Genomic DNA, 12,093 nt, shown 5'->3' with positions numbered 1-12,093 from the left:
CTATTTAAAAAAAAAAAAAAAGCTTTCGGAACAAGGAGGAAAAATTCTAAGAATTACCAAAGAGCAAATCTTAGAAGATGAGTTTCTCCTCTTATCAAATAATTCTTTTAAATAAATTTTAAAATGTGGCTATGAAATTATGTTCTGTGGACTGTTCTTCATAAAACTATTCTTCATAAAAAAAGAATCCATCTCACGCTAAAAGTTATGTTAACAGAATATTTAAAAATACACAGAAGCTTTATAGTAGACAGAAGGCTGATTCAGTAAGAAAGAAATTAAAACAACAAGATCCTGTTGTATAACACAGGGAATTACACTCAATATCCTGTAATACACCATAATGGAAAAGAATATGAGAAAGAATATATATATATATATATAAATCACTTTACTGTACACCAGAAACACAACTGTAAATCAACTATACTTCAATAAAAAAAAATTTTTTAATAAAATACAATTCAACACCCCCCCCCAAAATAAAGAAACTAGAGAAAACTAGGTAATTCTTAGGCTATCATGTTACCTTAAGGGGAAAAAAAAAAAATTAAGGCTAATGGTTTTACTCTTGTCTAATGATGAAGAATATCATTTTTAGTATACAATAGAAGTGAAAAGAAAAGATCCAGGTACTCTGTTTAAAACTAAGAATTACCATCACCTTTAATACTAGAATTCTAGGGTAGATTCAGAAATTTCTAGGCATTTATTTTACCTCCCATGAAGTGAATTTTAGAAAGTTTAAAACTTTATATATTGAAATAGGTGTTCCAGAATCTCTGACAACCAACTCAAAAAAAGGACTACATTCTGCTTTTCTGGGTAAGAATTAACACAGCCAAAAAATATCTATCATATTTTATCTAATCCAAGTCACCAATGTTGCATCTCACAACTGGTAAAATGTTTACATAACACTAAAAATTAAAGATGCCTCCAATTAAACTGTAACCGGAGACTAAGATACATCCAGACTTCAGAGATAATAAACTGAGGAGAAAAAAATTCTTACAGTTGATGAAATATCTTATCTGTTAAAAGCTGTATAACAACAAAAGGAAATAGGAATAAGATTTAAGAATAAAACTTAAATATCATTTGAGCATTACACTGGCATGAAGTCATGTCCACACACTAAACATCATTTGTTCAGCATTTTCTCCTCTATTACCTTTAGTTTGAACGGGTAAAGCATATACAAAGTTTATGCAAAGCACTTAAATACCATATTTGTGGGGGAGGAAAACAAATAATGGATTAATTCTTGACAAGTAAACAGATGTTCACAAAATACTTCTAAAATACTTCCACAACATTTGGCACAGCTACTTACACCAATTCAATACCTGCACAGATGTGGATTTTAAAATAAAAAAGAAAGCATGCATCTGCTAAAGGAAGTGCTATATCATTTGCAATAACTTACACTTCAGCTTCTAATAAAATGTGTCAAAATTTAACAGTAGTAGAGAAACATGCCTTCATTTTAATGTGTCATATAATATGAAGTGTTTCTAGAATATTTTTAAAACCTGGAATTTGAAGAATTATTTAGAAGAGTATGAAGGCAACTCTTAGGAACAGCCACAGAACAGACATCACCTGGGGCTCGAGTTTACGGAGCCATGCTTATTCAGGCTGCTACAGTTTTGATGGCTTGCTATAAATACAGAAAGAAGTATGATGGCAATAGAGGGTGGAGATGAGTTGGAAAAAAATATTCTAAAGGAAAGGAATTAAGGCTTAAGATGTCTGCTATATGCAAAGCACTAGGCTACTCAACTATACATAAACTCCCCAATTTAAATCTAACAAGCTTGTAATGTAAATAAAATCTCAATGTAGGAGACCTGGAATGAGAGGTCTTAGAAAGGTTAAGCAATTTGATCAACATCACTGCTTTTAAGTGCTGGTAGTAGGTTTCAAACCCATTCTCTTTTTAAGAATCCACACTGCTTTACAGAAAAAAGTGAGGCTCCAAAAGTCTGACTATTATCCTGAGAGCCAAATGCATCAAAATGACTTAAAGAAATTATTTTTATGCATCCTATTAAACTTTTTTTTTTTTTGGAAAATGCTATAAACAGCATTAGCTTCTCCTCAGGAAGAGAAATTAAATTTTCCTTAATTTAGAGACTTGATTAGCACAAGATGACTAGAAATGCAATTAAAAGACATATCTACACTTAAACAAAATTTCTAAAAATGAACGAGTTGATTACTACTTAAGAAGAATCAGACCTTGTTATCTATTGGATATTTCTAACTTGTAATTCATGAAAAGCCTTACCTGTTCAGAAACAAGAGTCTGTAGCTTCTGAACTTCTAATTGTAATGCTTTCTTTTGGTCATTTAGAATCTAAAAGAAATAATCTCAATTTACTGTTTTATTAAGAAAAGGTAACAAAGCAACCATCTGAATGTTTTTTTAAAACTCAAAGCCATATTACTGTTAAGTACTTATAAAGTGACAGGTGAATTATATACTGACCTAAGAATGCAAATCTCATGAGGCTCCATTTTTCAGTTTCAATGAACGTATTTCCAGAGAACAGGAATACAGTAATAGTATAATGTACATATACAATGATCTATAAAAAGTTGTTTCTACTGAGCCCCCCTAATTCAGTCATGTGGTTTATCCCAAACAGTGTTAACACTGTGCTTAGAACCCTTACATGTGTATTTCAAAGAGTTTAATCGTCTGTGCCAATGAATTCTGGGAAACCCTGCTTTCATAAGTGAGTACTTACAGGATTCCTATTAAGCAAAAAAAAAAAAAAAATTAAAATTAAAAAAAAAAAAAAAGCAAATCTTACTGCATGCAGAGATGTACCCTGGCAATCAGAATGCTTTACAATAATCCTCAAGCTGTTTTGGCCATGACCAGAAATTAGCACTACACCAACAATGGAGGCAAATAAAACCATCTCAAACTACCAAATGAAAACTGTAAAGAAAAGGTTGGGGCAAAACAAGTATCAAAAGTCTACTATAAAAACAGGTAAGTCAAAATAATCAAAGCAAAAAGTCTATGATAAAATTGTTTGTAGAAGTCCCCAAATAAACTATAGAAACACTGTTTCAGAGTGATCACATATAAAAAAGTAGTATTTCTACATTCACTTCAACTGAAAATTACACAAGTTTGTTCAAAGAAAGCTGAGTTGACAAGTTTAATTACACACCTTAAATTCTTCCATTTTGTTTGAAATTTCACATTGTAGCTGCTCTTCAAGCAGTCTTATTTTATCATCCTTAACGTGAATACTATGAGAAAAAAAAATACTTCATATATACAGAAAGCTTACATAAATTATGTGCACAACTATCAGCTATAAGCAGCAATGTCTTCTGTAATTACACTGGAACATAAATGTATGAATGGCCCATGTACAGCAATACTTTAATCACCTTTTTTGCATCTTCTCCAGTTCATGTGCAGCAGCAGCCTGTTAGAAATGAGAATTGTATCATTTCTCAGGAAGCACTCCAAACTATTCTTTTACTTATTTTTACATATTAAAGTTATATTTTCATATATTTAGAGTAAATAGTTAAATCAACAGCATACATTACAGTAATATTTTTCGCTGTCCAGTATTTTGTACTTCTTACAGTTCAACTTTTATCCTAGTTTAAGGTATATCCTTTTCTGATTAAATGGCAGAAGGCTAAAACAAATCAGCACATCATAAGTGTTATAACTGAATTCTCTGATAAAGTGATCAATTTCTTGGATCAAACATTAATTTCAACATGAATATAGTAACATTTAGGTGAGTTGTGAGAGTCATGGTCAAACAGAAGAGGGTTTGGGGCTTCCCTGGTGGGGCAGTGGTTGAGAGTCCACCTGCCAATGCAGGGGACACAGGTTCGTGCCCCGGTCCGGGAAGATCCCACATGCCGCGGAGCGGCTGGGCCCATGAGCCATGGCCACTGAGCCTGTGCTCCGCAACGGGAGAGGCCACAACAGTGAGAGGCCCACGTACCAGAAAAAAAAAAAAAAAAAAAAAAACAGAAGAGGGTTTTAACAACACACCATGCAGCCAAACACAAGTAACCATTATGTTTACTATCTACATAAGTAAAACTAAGGTTTGCAATACCAATGAAAATAAGTGTCAACAAACTGTAATTCTAAGGTAAATGCTTAAAAGCAATAAAGATCTACCTGTTCATTTGCCAGGGCCTGTAATTTTTGCACTTCAGCTTTTAATAAGAAATTCATATTCTGTATATCCTAGAACAAGAAGGAAAAAATAGTATTAGAAGTATTTAATATTAAATTTGAAGTTTTGTAATGTATCTCTTCTACCTAAGCAAAGGTCTCAAAGCAAAGGTCTCAAATTACAATTTCTTAAGTCAGAAAGAAAACCATCAACTTCTGTTATTTAACATATTTCCCAAATTATTATAAATAATAAATATCATGTGAGAAAAGGCCTTTGAACTTCTCTTAGAGGGCTAAAGAGGATTTGTAGTTTAGAAAAGAGGTAAGACACTTTTCAAATGAATTCTATCTAGAGTATTTTCCAGTCTTCACAGACACTCATACTAATTACAAGATCAGGGTAATTCAATGACTATAAAATACTGTAGCCATTTATAAGAATTACTGTACCTTAAGTTCCTCCTCTTTACTTGCTAAGTGATCATGTTCATTTGCTAAAGAATCTTCAGTCTGTTTTATCTGCTTATCCTTTTCTGCAATCCTTTAACAGGAAATAGATTTGTACATTCAATAAACATTTAGAAGTCAAGTCACAAATCAAAGGATTAGAAGCCTCAAATATGGTCATCCTTACTTAAGTAGTTTTTCACATAACCGTACCTTCCATTTCTACAGACCATATCAGTTTAGTAGTAACTGTCACAGGCATTACTACAACTCCTTAAAATACATACCCCTATTTTGAAACTTGAGGTCAAAGAAGTTAAGTAATTTAAGCTCACAAGCCTGGCAATCTGAAAAAAAGATTCCAGGTCTTCTGAATTTAAGTGATCCATGTCTATGCAAATTATACAATACACACCAAAAAAAAGAACTTCATTTTGGGCATACCACCATATAGTTAGATACAGAGTAGCTACAACTACTTATTAGACACAAAAACTAACTTCCACTAATCTCAAATCACAATAATCTCTTCCACATAACTGCTAAAGCCCAAAGGGAAAAAAGCTTTCCCAACTCTTTTTATGACAAAGACATAAAAACATAGAATACGTAATGCTTAGGGGTAGAAGAGCAAAAGCTGCTCCAAATCTACTTGAGAGTATTTTTTGAACAAGTTAGAACGTAAAGTCAATCATAAGTGTAGAATCTAACAGCTATCAGTTAGTGGTGACTAAGCAATTTTAAGAGAAATATAGAAAGGCAGGCTTACACTTTATGTAACTCTTCTGCTAGAGCTGAAGCGGATGTCTAAGAAAGAGAAACAGTGTCAACATAAAAGCCCTTAAGAGAAAGTTTTAAAGTTGTACAATAATCATCACAATAAAGCTTTAAAAATTAAAAGAAATAAATGTATATAAAGTTAAGGAAGTATCTGGCTCATGATGAATGTTCACTAAATAACAGCTAATATTCTGAAAGTAAATTTGATCAATAACAGCCAGTATTAGGGAATTATACACATCATAAGACATTTTTAATAAAGTAAGTTGACAGGTCTGAAAACTATGTAACTGCCAAGCAACACATAAATAGGAAAAACAGCAGCAAAGGCTATTTTTCATTCATGTGCTTCTTTTCCTTAGTAACAATTTCCAATAATGAAATGATACCATTCAAGATTAAGATAACAAGTCGTTTGGTAATGCTCATGTTTATCTTTACTTTTCAAAAGGTACTTATAGCATTCTCTAAATATTAAGTTTCTGATAAATTTTCTATAACTTAAGATCTCAATCCAATTTGAGTTAATAATTTACATACACACATACATCCATATACACACACCCTTTCCTATATTATATAATTCTTTCCCAATTAATTTTAGACTATAGTTTCTACAAAGAAAACAATTAGAAAAGAAAAAAATGGTGGCAACCTCAAAGTTTTGGGATTTTCAACTTGCCTGAATGTTACAAACAACTTTTTAATGTTAAAACCACTTTTTGCACAGAAAATGACTTCTATTCTAAGCTATTACTTTTCCTACAAACAACTTTTAGAAGTTTAAAGTTGAAGAACTGAAACTGAAATTCACAGTATGTATATTATGGAAACAAGCTAAGTACTTGCAAGTTTCTTCTCTTCTTAATGTTATATTATTTATATTCTAAAGGCTATATATCTATATCTATCTATCTACCTATTTATCATGTTACATAAGAATGATGCCAAAGATTAACAGGTTTTACAATACCACCTAGAAAACTCTGGAAGGTTTCACACTCAAACTATACTGAATTATAAATTTAAAAATGATTCTTTGGCATATATAACCTGAGAGCTATGGTTAACATACTGCTAACACCTGAGGGTATACAAAGTTTTCCCTTATGGCTAGTCAATATTTAGTGAATACTTCTAAAACATAAACTATGATTCTTGACACCTGTTTTCTGACAGGATGGTAATCAACATTTTTTTCCTCCTAAAGTTAAAAACTCTCTAACCCACCTTCCCATTAGATTTGGATTTCTTCCGTAGTGTTTTCTTACAGCACTATACGTAATTATCAGAGTGCTTAGCACTTAGGATCATCCAGTTGATTCATTGACTAGTCACCCAACTACTAATCCAGTACGCAGCACTCAACAGGCACTCAGATTATTTACACAGCTAGGAAGCCATTAGTAATGACAAGCAATAAGAAAGCACCATTACCTGGGCTGCTATCTGGGAATGGAATTGTTGAATTTGAGCTTTTAAAGCCTCATTCTGCTCCAAAATATCCTTTCATAAAGAGCAACCAAAAAGGAGAGGGAAAAGTGTTCTGTTAAATATACCAATGTATATGAACAAAATGAGTTACAGGTACATCTGTTTACCTTTAAAAAGGCACTCTTAGATTCCAAAAGGCGTCATTTTAAACAATGATTAGGCATTCTATTCTGAGAGCTAATTTACAAAGCAGAAATTAAGAATACATTGTACTGTTCCTAATCTAATGCAAAAAAGCATAAGACTGTGGGTAAAGGCATCTTTGAGCACATATTCAGATCATATTGTGACAACTGCTTGAAGATTAAATTAGAATTATTCATCCGCACTCCAGAATTAGGATAAGATAGGCTACCCTCTCTCTTCTACACAAGACACATCCAACCACTGCCCGTCTTTATTTTTTTTAAAGAGGGAAAATTAGATACCTGAACTTGCATTTGTAGAGACTCTTCTTTGTTCACCCTTTTTTGCTCCGATTCCATTAACTGCATTAGCCTTTGCTCCAACTGTTGTTTTGATACCAAGGTATCTGTAAGCTTACTATGCAGACTCTGTACTTCATTTTCTTTGGCCACAAATTTACTCTGTAAATCTAATAAAACATTGCATTTTATAAAGGTCTCTTCCTTGGCCTGGTTACTGCTACTCGTCGTTAGTGTAGGCACTGCCTCCTCTAGAATGCTCTCCTTGAATCTCTCCTCTGCTTCCTGCATATGGCTCCCTTGAGCAGTCTATGCTTACCTTTTTCACAGCACCTGCCACACTGTACTAATTCACTTCCTCTCCCAGAGAGTGAGCTTTTTGAGATCAGAGATTGCCTTTTCCCTATACCCAGAGCTGTACCCAAGGCTTGGCACAAAATACATAATCAATAAATGTGTTAAATGAATGGTACATGGATGTTTAAAACTCTTATATCATTTCTCGCAAGCATTATTTATTTCCCCAAAGATGCTTTAGTAAGTTATTTAGTGAAAAAAATCAGAGGAAACCAAAGGTCTAAAGAGCCAAAACTCTGTATGATCTAGCCTTGTGTTTGGAACTATATTTTACTAGCTCTCCACCATTTTCATGGGAGGAAGGGGAGTAGTGGAAACATAGATAAAACACACTAATACAAGCTCCATTATTTCCTAAATGAATTCATCGAATTAAGAATAAGTAGTGAAAGTTAGCATTTAAGTAGGCAGTTTTAAGTCAACTACTTGGGGACTTCCCTGGTGGCGCAGTGGTTAAGAATCAGCCTGCCAAGGCCGGGGACACGGGTTCGATCCCTGGTCTGGGAAGATCCCACATGCCGTGGAGCAACTAAGCCCGTATGCCACAACTATTGAGCCCACGCACCACAGCTACCGAAGCCCGTGCGCCCTAGAGCCCACACGCTGCAACTACTGAAGCCCGTGCACTCTAGGGCCCACGCACCACAACTACTGAGCCCGCATGCTGCGACTACTGAAGCCCGCACGCCTAGAGCCCGTGTTCCGCAACAAGAGAAGCCACCACAATGAGAAGCTCGCGCACCGCAATGAAGAGTAGCCCCGCTTGCTGCAACTAGAGAAAGCCTGCGTGCAGCAACGAAGACCCAACGCAGCCAAAAAAAATTAAGTCAACTACTTGGAATGGTAATGCTCTTGCTGTTTTTCTCTTCACAATATAGGAATGAGTCCTTCTTAGAAAAAAAAAAATTAAATGAAGAACTGATCAAGGAACCAGAGGGAATAACTACAGAAAGGGAACATGCACAGGTTCCCATTACCCTATTTATTGACTATAACTTAATGCCTCAGACAAAACTAGAGAGCTTATTTTTAAAACCCTAAGAAATGTTAAAGAAATAAAAGTACTATGAAAGTGTAAAAGCTATTTTTATTGACCTATAACCAAAATGCCAATTTACACTGTCTTCACATATGGAGAAGGGAGGAAGTTTTACCCAGAATTACATACTAAATTTAAATGCATACCACGTCCCCTTACCTTGCTGAGCTGCTTCATGCTCTGCTGTTCTCTTCCTGATATAGCTCTGGACTTCTTCCCACCTTCTCTCAGCTTCTTGCAGTTGAACCTGGAGAAAGGATAAGTCAGCACAAATACAGGATTCCAATTTAACGGAAAAAAAGCATCCTCTATCTTTACTGTTGTGACATAAAACTGCTTATTCCAACAACTAATCACTAGTCTCCTACATTTTAATAAGATAGGCAGATGTGCTCAGCCTGATAATATGCACAGATATTTTCAGCCACTGCAATTCTACCCTCCAATACACAGGATTTACAGATTGGAGATTATTTCAAAAACTCAATATCTGTGCTGGTGCATCAATATAGCTACTACTATGGATATACCTGATCCACTTTGCTCTGATCAGCTTTCCACTGATCTTCCTTCAGCTGACAGGCTTTCAAAAGGATAGTATCTTTACTGCTAAATTTCAGTGGGCACCTAAAATTCTTATTTTTAGGTATAGCACAACACTTCAATTATGACTATAATATTTAATGCCATTTATCTACTTATCCATATCCATAGAGCACAAACTTCCATATTTATAAATGCTACCAGCAAACACACCAGCAAGACAAATATTTACTGAAAGGAAGGACAACTATATCACTCTCCCACAGGGACCCATGAAAACTTCAAGAAAACAAAAATTATGCTATCTTCTGCATTCAATTATTCTCAAAGCCATTTTAACCCCTACTACTCTAGAACTGGTATTAAGCTATATTGATTGTATCAATGACCTAGGTAGGAGTCTGTCAGATACATTTAACTTACAGAAATTGAACTATACGTTCAATAAATCCTCTCCCCAGTAAAAGGAGGAACAGACAATTCTACTCGTCACTCTACTCAATGTACACAGGCTAAAAAGTGCCAGAGAAATGAGTCCACTCCTCTCTCTCAGTCAGCCTGAGCAACCCCATGCGTGTCTTCCTAGTATAAGCATCTCATGACAGCAAGTGCCATTCTGGTGTCTAAAGAAACAATGTGTGATTTTTTTCCCACTATGGCTCAAGTGAAAGCAACTGGAGCACTACTTCGTCTCGTGCTAAAGTAAAGGAAAATCATCTATTCCAATGCCGGAATAAAAACAGGCTCTACTAAACTTACTGAGAAATCCAAGTTATGTATAAGCGATGTTGAAGGTGATTTTAACTACCTATCAAAAATTTGATTTTTGCCTTACACATATACACCCTAACCTCCATATATATAAGACGAAATTCTACTGTGTATGCCTGTCAATCAGCTAATTTCAATTTTCATATCTTCAAAAAGTCTTTAACTGCAAACTCAAGCCTATATTCAATTTTTTCATTAGTGTACACGTTTCTATATAGGCAGAGCACCAAGACTACAGAAGTCCCATTAAGCCTCAAACTACACTTCTCAAAGCTATATACACTTTAATGTCATTGAATTGAATACCTACATTAGTGATGAAATGATAAAGGTAGGAATATATCACCTTCAACTGAGTAACTGCCTGCTCAGCATTCTTCTTTTGGACTTCCTCTTGCTGCAGCTTTCCTGTTTTCTCAGTCAGCTCATTCACCAACCTAGCATAATCCTGGCGCAGTTTATTTAGTTCAGCAGACTGCCTGAAAACAGTAACTGGATTAGGAACCTTCCATTACTACAAAACACATATGAAGAGTAAACAAAATATATTTTATATGAGTTATGCTGAGTTAGTAATTCCACTTATAGCTAAATGAAAATGAATGCTATAAGTGACTACTAATAATGAAGTTTGGTTGAGTGTAATCTGAATCATTCTGAGGACAATAACACAAATACTAAAATTACTATAAAATAATCAAGAAAAACAGATGACCACACACCATGAGCACGAATCAACAGTGTCACCCTCAAATCAGTGTTCTGAAAATCTATTAAAATCAACCAGTCAGAATATTTATTCTATGTAAGCATGCTACTAGTCTTCTCTTGGACTGTTTGTCAAAGTACAGCCCACAGCCAACTAAATCACTATCACAAGGAATGTGTCTTAACATGCAGATTCCAGGATTCCACATCTCAGAGCCAATAAATCATAATCTTATAAGGGTAAGACTCAAGAATATGATTTTTAGCTAACATGCCAGATGTTCTTCAGAATAATGAAGTTTGAGAACTACTGTTAAATGGAATAGAAGGTTTAAAACTTGTAAATTCAGCCTCATAAATTTATAAACTGTTCCACTGGTGGCACTAGTGTTCATCATACAGTTTAGCTGAAGAGGTTCTTCAAAACCAAGAGGATAGTTTTAGAAAATTCATTTTAGAAACAAGTGTAAAAAACAAAAGTCTAACCAATTATTATCAAACACCATTTTGGTGACTGAAGAAAATACTCTATCATTCAATGAAAATACTCTGCCATTCTATTAAAAGTAAAGCATTTGCAAACATACTTGCTTTCTAGCTGGTTGGTAGTATTGCTGACAGCATCTCTCAGTATGCCATTTTCCTGCTTCAAATGAGCTATCTCTGCCTCCATCTGCTCACGAACTTGCTGGAACTAAAATAATTTTACACACATAGATTTAGAAAACAATGATTGCCAAAGCTAACTTCGAAGAAAATTTATTATGATGAGAATGTAAAAAGCATCAACAGAATGAAGTCTGGATATCCTTTTCAAATAAATATAAACAAATTTAAAGGATAAATTTTGATAGTGACGAATACAAAGTAAACATAGGCTGCCACAGCATTCAAGAATGCAAGTAGATGCCAGCTGCTATCATAGGCAAAATAAATACACTGAGATGCTGTTTTAGAACTAAAAAATGTTTTAGAACTCTTTCCTACACAATAGACTCACATAGAATTAATGTCAATTTTGTGTTAGCAATATTTTAATGAAAGATTTTAGTAATCAAAACTTTAAAAACTGAAAACATGTTCAAAACATTTACATTAAGTTACAAATTGAGCCATAGCCAAATAGATGGCAAATTCACTACACAAAAATCTACTTGCTAAAATATCTGGCTTCTTGTTTTTTATTTCAGAGTTACAGAATCAAAAGACAAAGAACACTGAATCTTATATCCCCACAACCTCAATTTAGTATGTGAAATAATCTTAATAATTTTTAGTAAACCTATTCAATTAAGAAAATCAAGTCTATGTTTCCACTTTTCAGAGAACTTATCATATGTAATCTATATCCT

At 34.1% G+C, this 12,093-nt stretch overlaps 1 protein-coding gene across 20 annotated transcripts in view; it reads right to left on the bottom strand.

Moving 5' to 3' along the window:
- Nucleotides 1-12,093, bottom strand: part of KTN1 (kinectin 1) — a 123,277-nt gene that overhangs the window by 41,138 nt on the left and 70,046 nt on the right. For all 20 annotated transcript variants that reach the window (XM_004279320.4, XM_033404708.2, XM_033404709.2 and 17 more), the window contains 11 exons: nt 11,329-11,435; nt 10,380-10,512; nt 8,879-8,966; nt 7,327-7,493; nt 6,842-6,910; nt 5,394-5,431; nt 4,628-4,718; nt 4,178-4,246; nt 3,418-3,455; nt 3,192-3,273; nt 2,294-2,362 (listed from right to left, as the gene is read on the bottom strand). In XM_004279320.4, coding sequence (XP_004279368.1) covers nt 2,294-2,362; nt 3,192-3,273; nt 3,418-3,455; nt 4,178-4,246; nt 4,628-4,718; nt 5,394-5,431; nt 6,842-6,910; nt 7,327-7,493; nt 8,879-8,966; nt 10,380-10,512; nt 11,329-11,435 — 951 coding nt within the window. The remainder of the gene's footprint in view (nt 1-2,293; nt 2,363-3,191; nt 3,274-3,417; nt 3,456-4,177; nt 4,247-4,627; nt 4,719-5,393; nt 5,432-6,841; nt 6,911-7,326; nt 7,494-8,878; nt 8,967-10,379; nt 10,513-11,328; nt 11,436-12,093) is intronic.

This window comes from Orcinus orca, chromosome 2 (genome assembly GCF_937001465.1).
Source record: "Orcinus orca chromosome 2, mOrcOrc1.1, whole genome shotgun sequence".
Taxonomy (NCBI): domain Eukaryota; kingdom Metazoa; phylum Chordata; class Mammalia; order Artiodactyla; family Delphinidae; genus Orcinus; species Orcinus orca.
The sequence above is the reverse complement of the archived record's forward strand: the minus strand, read 5'-3'. Positions and strand labels throughout refer to the sequence as shown.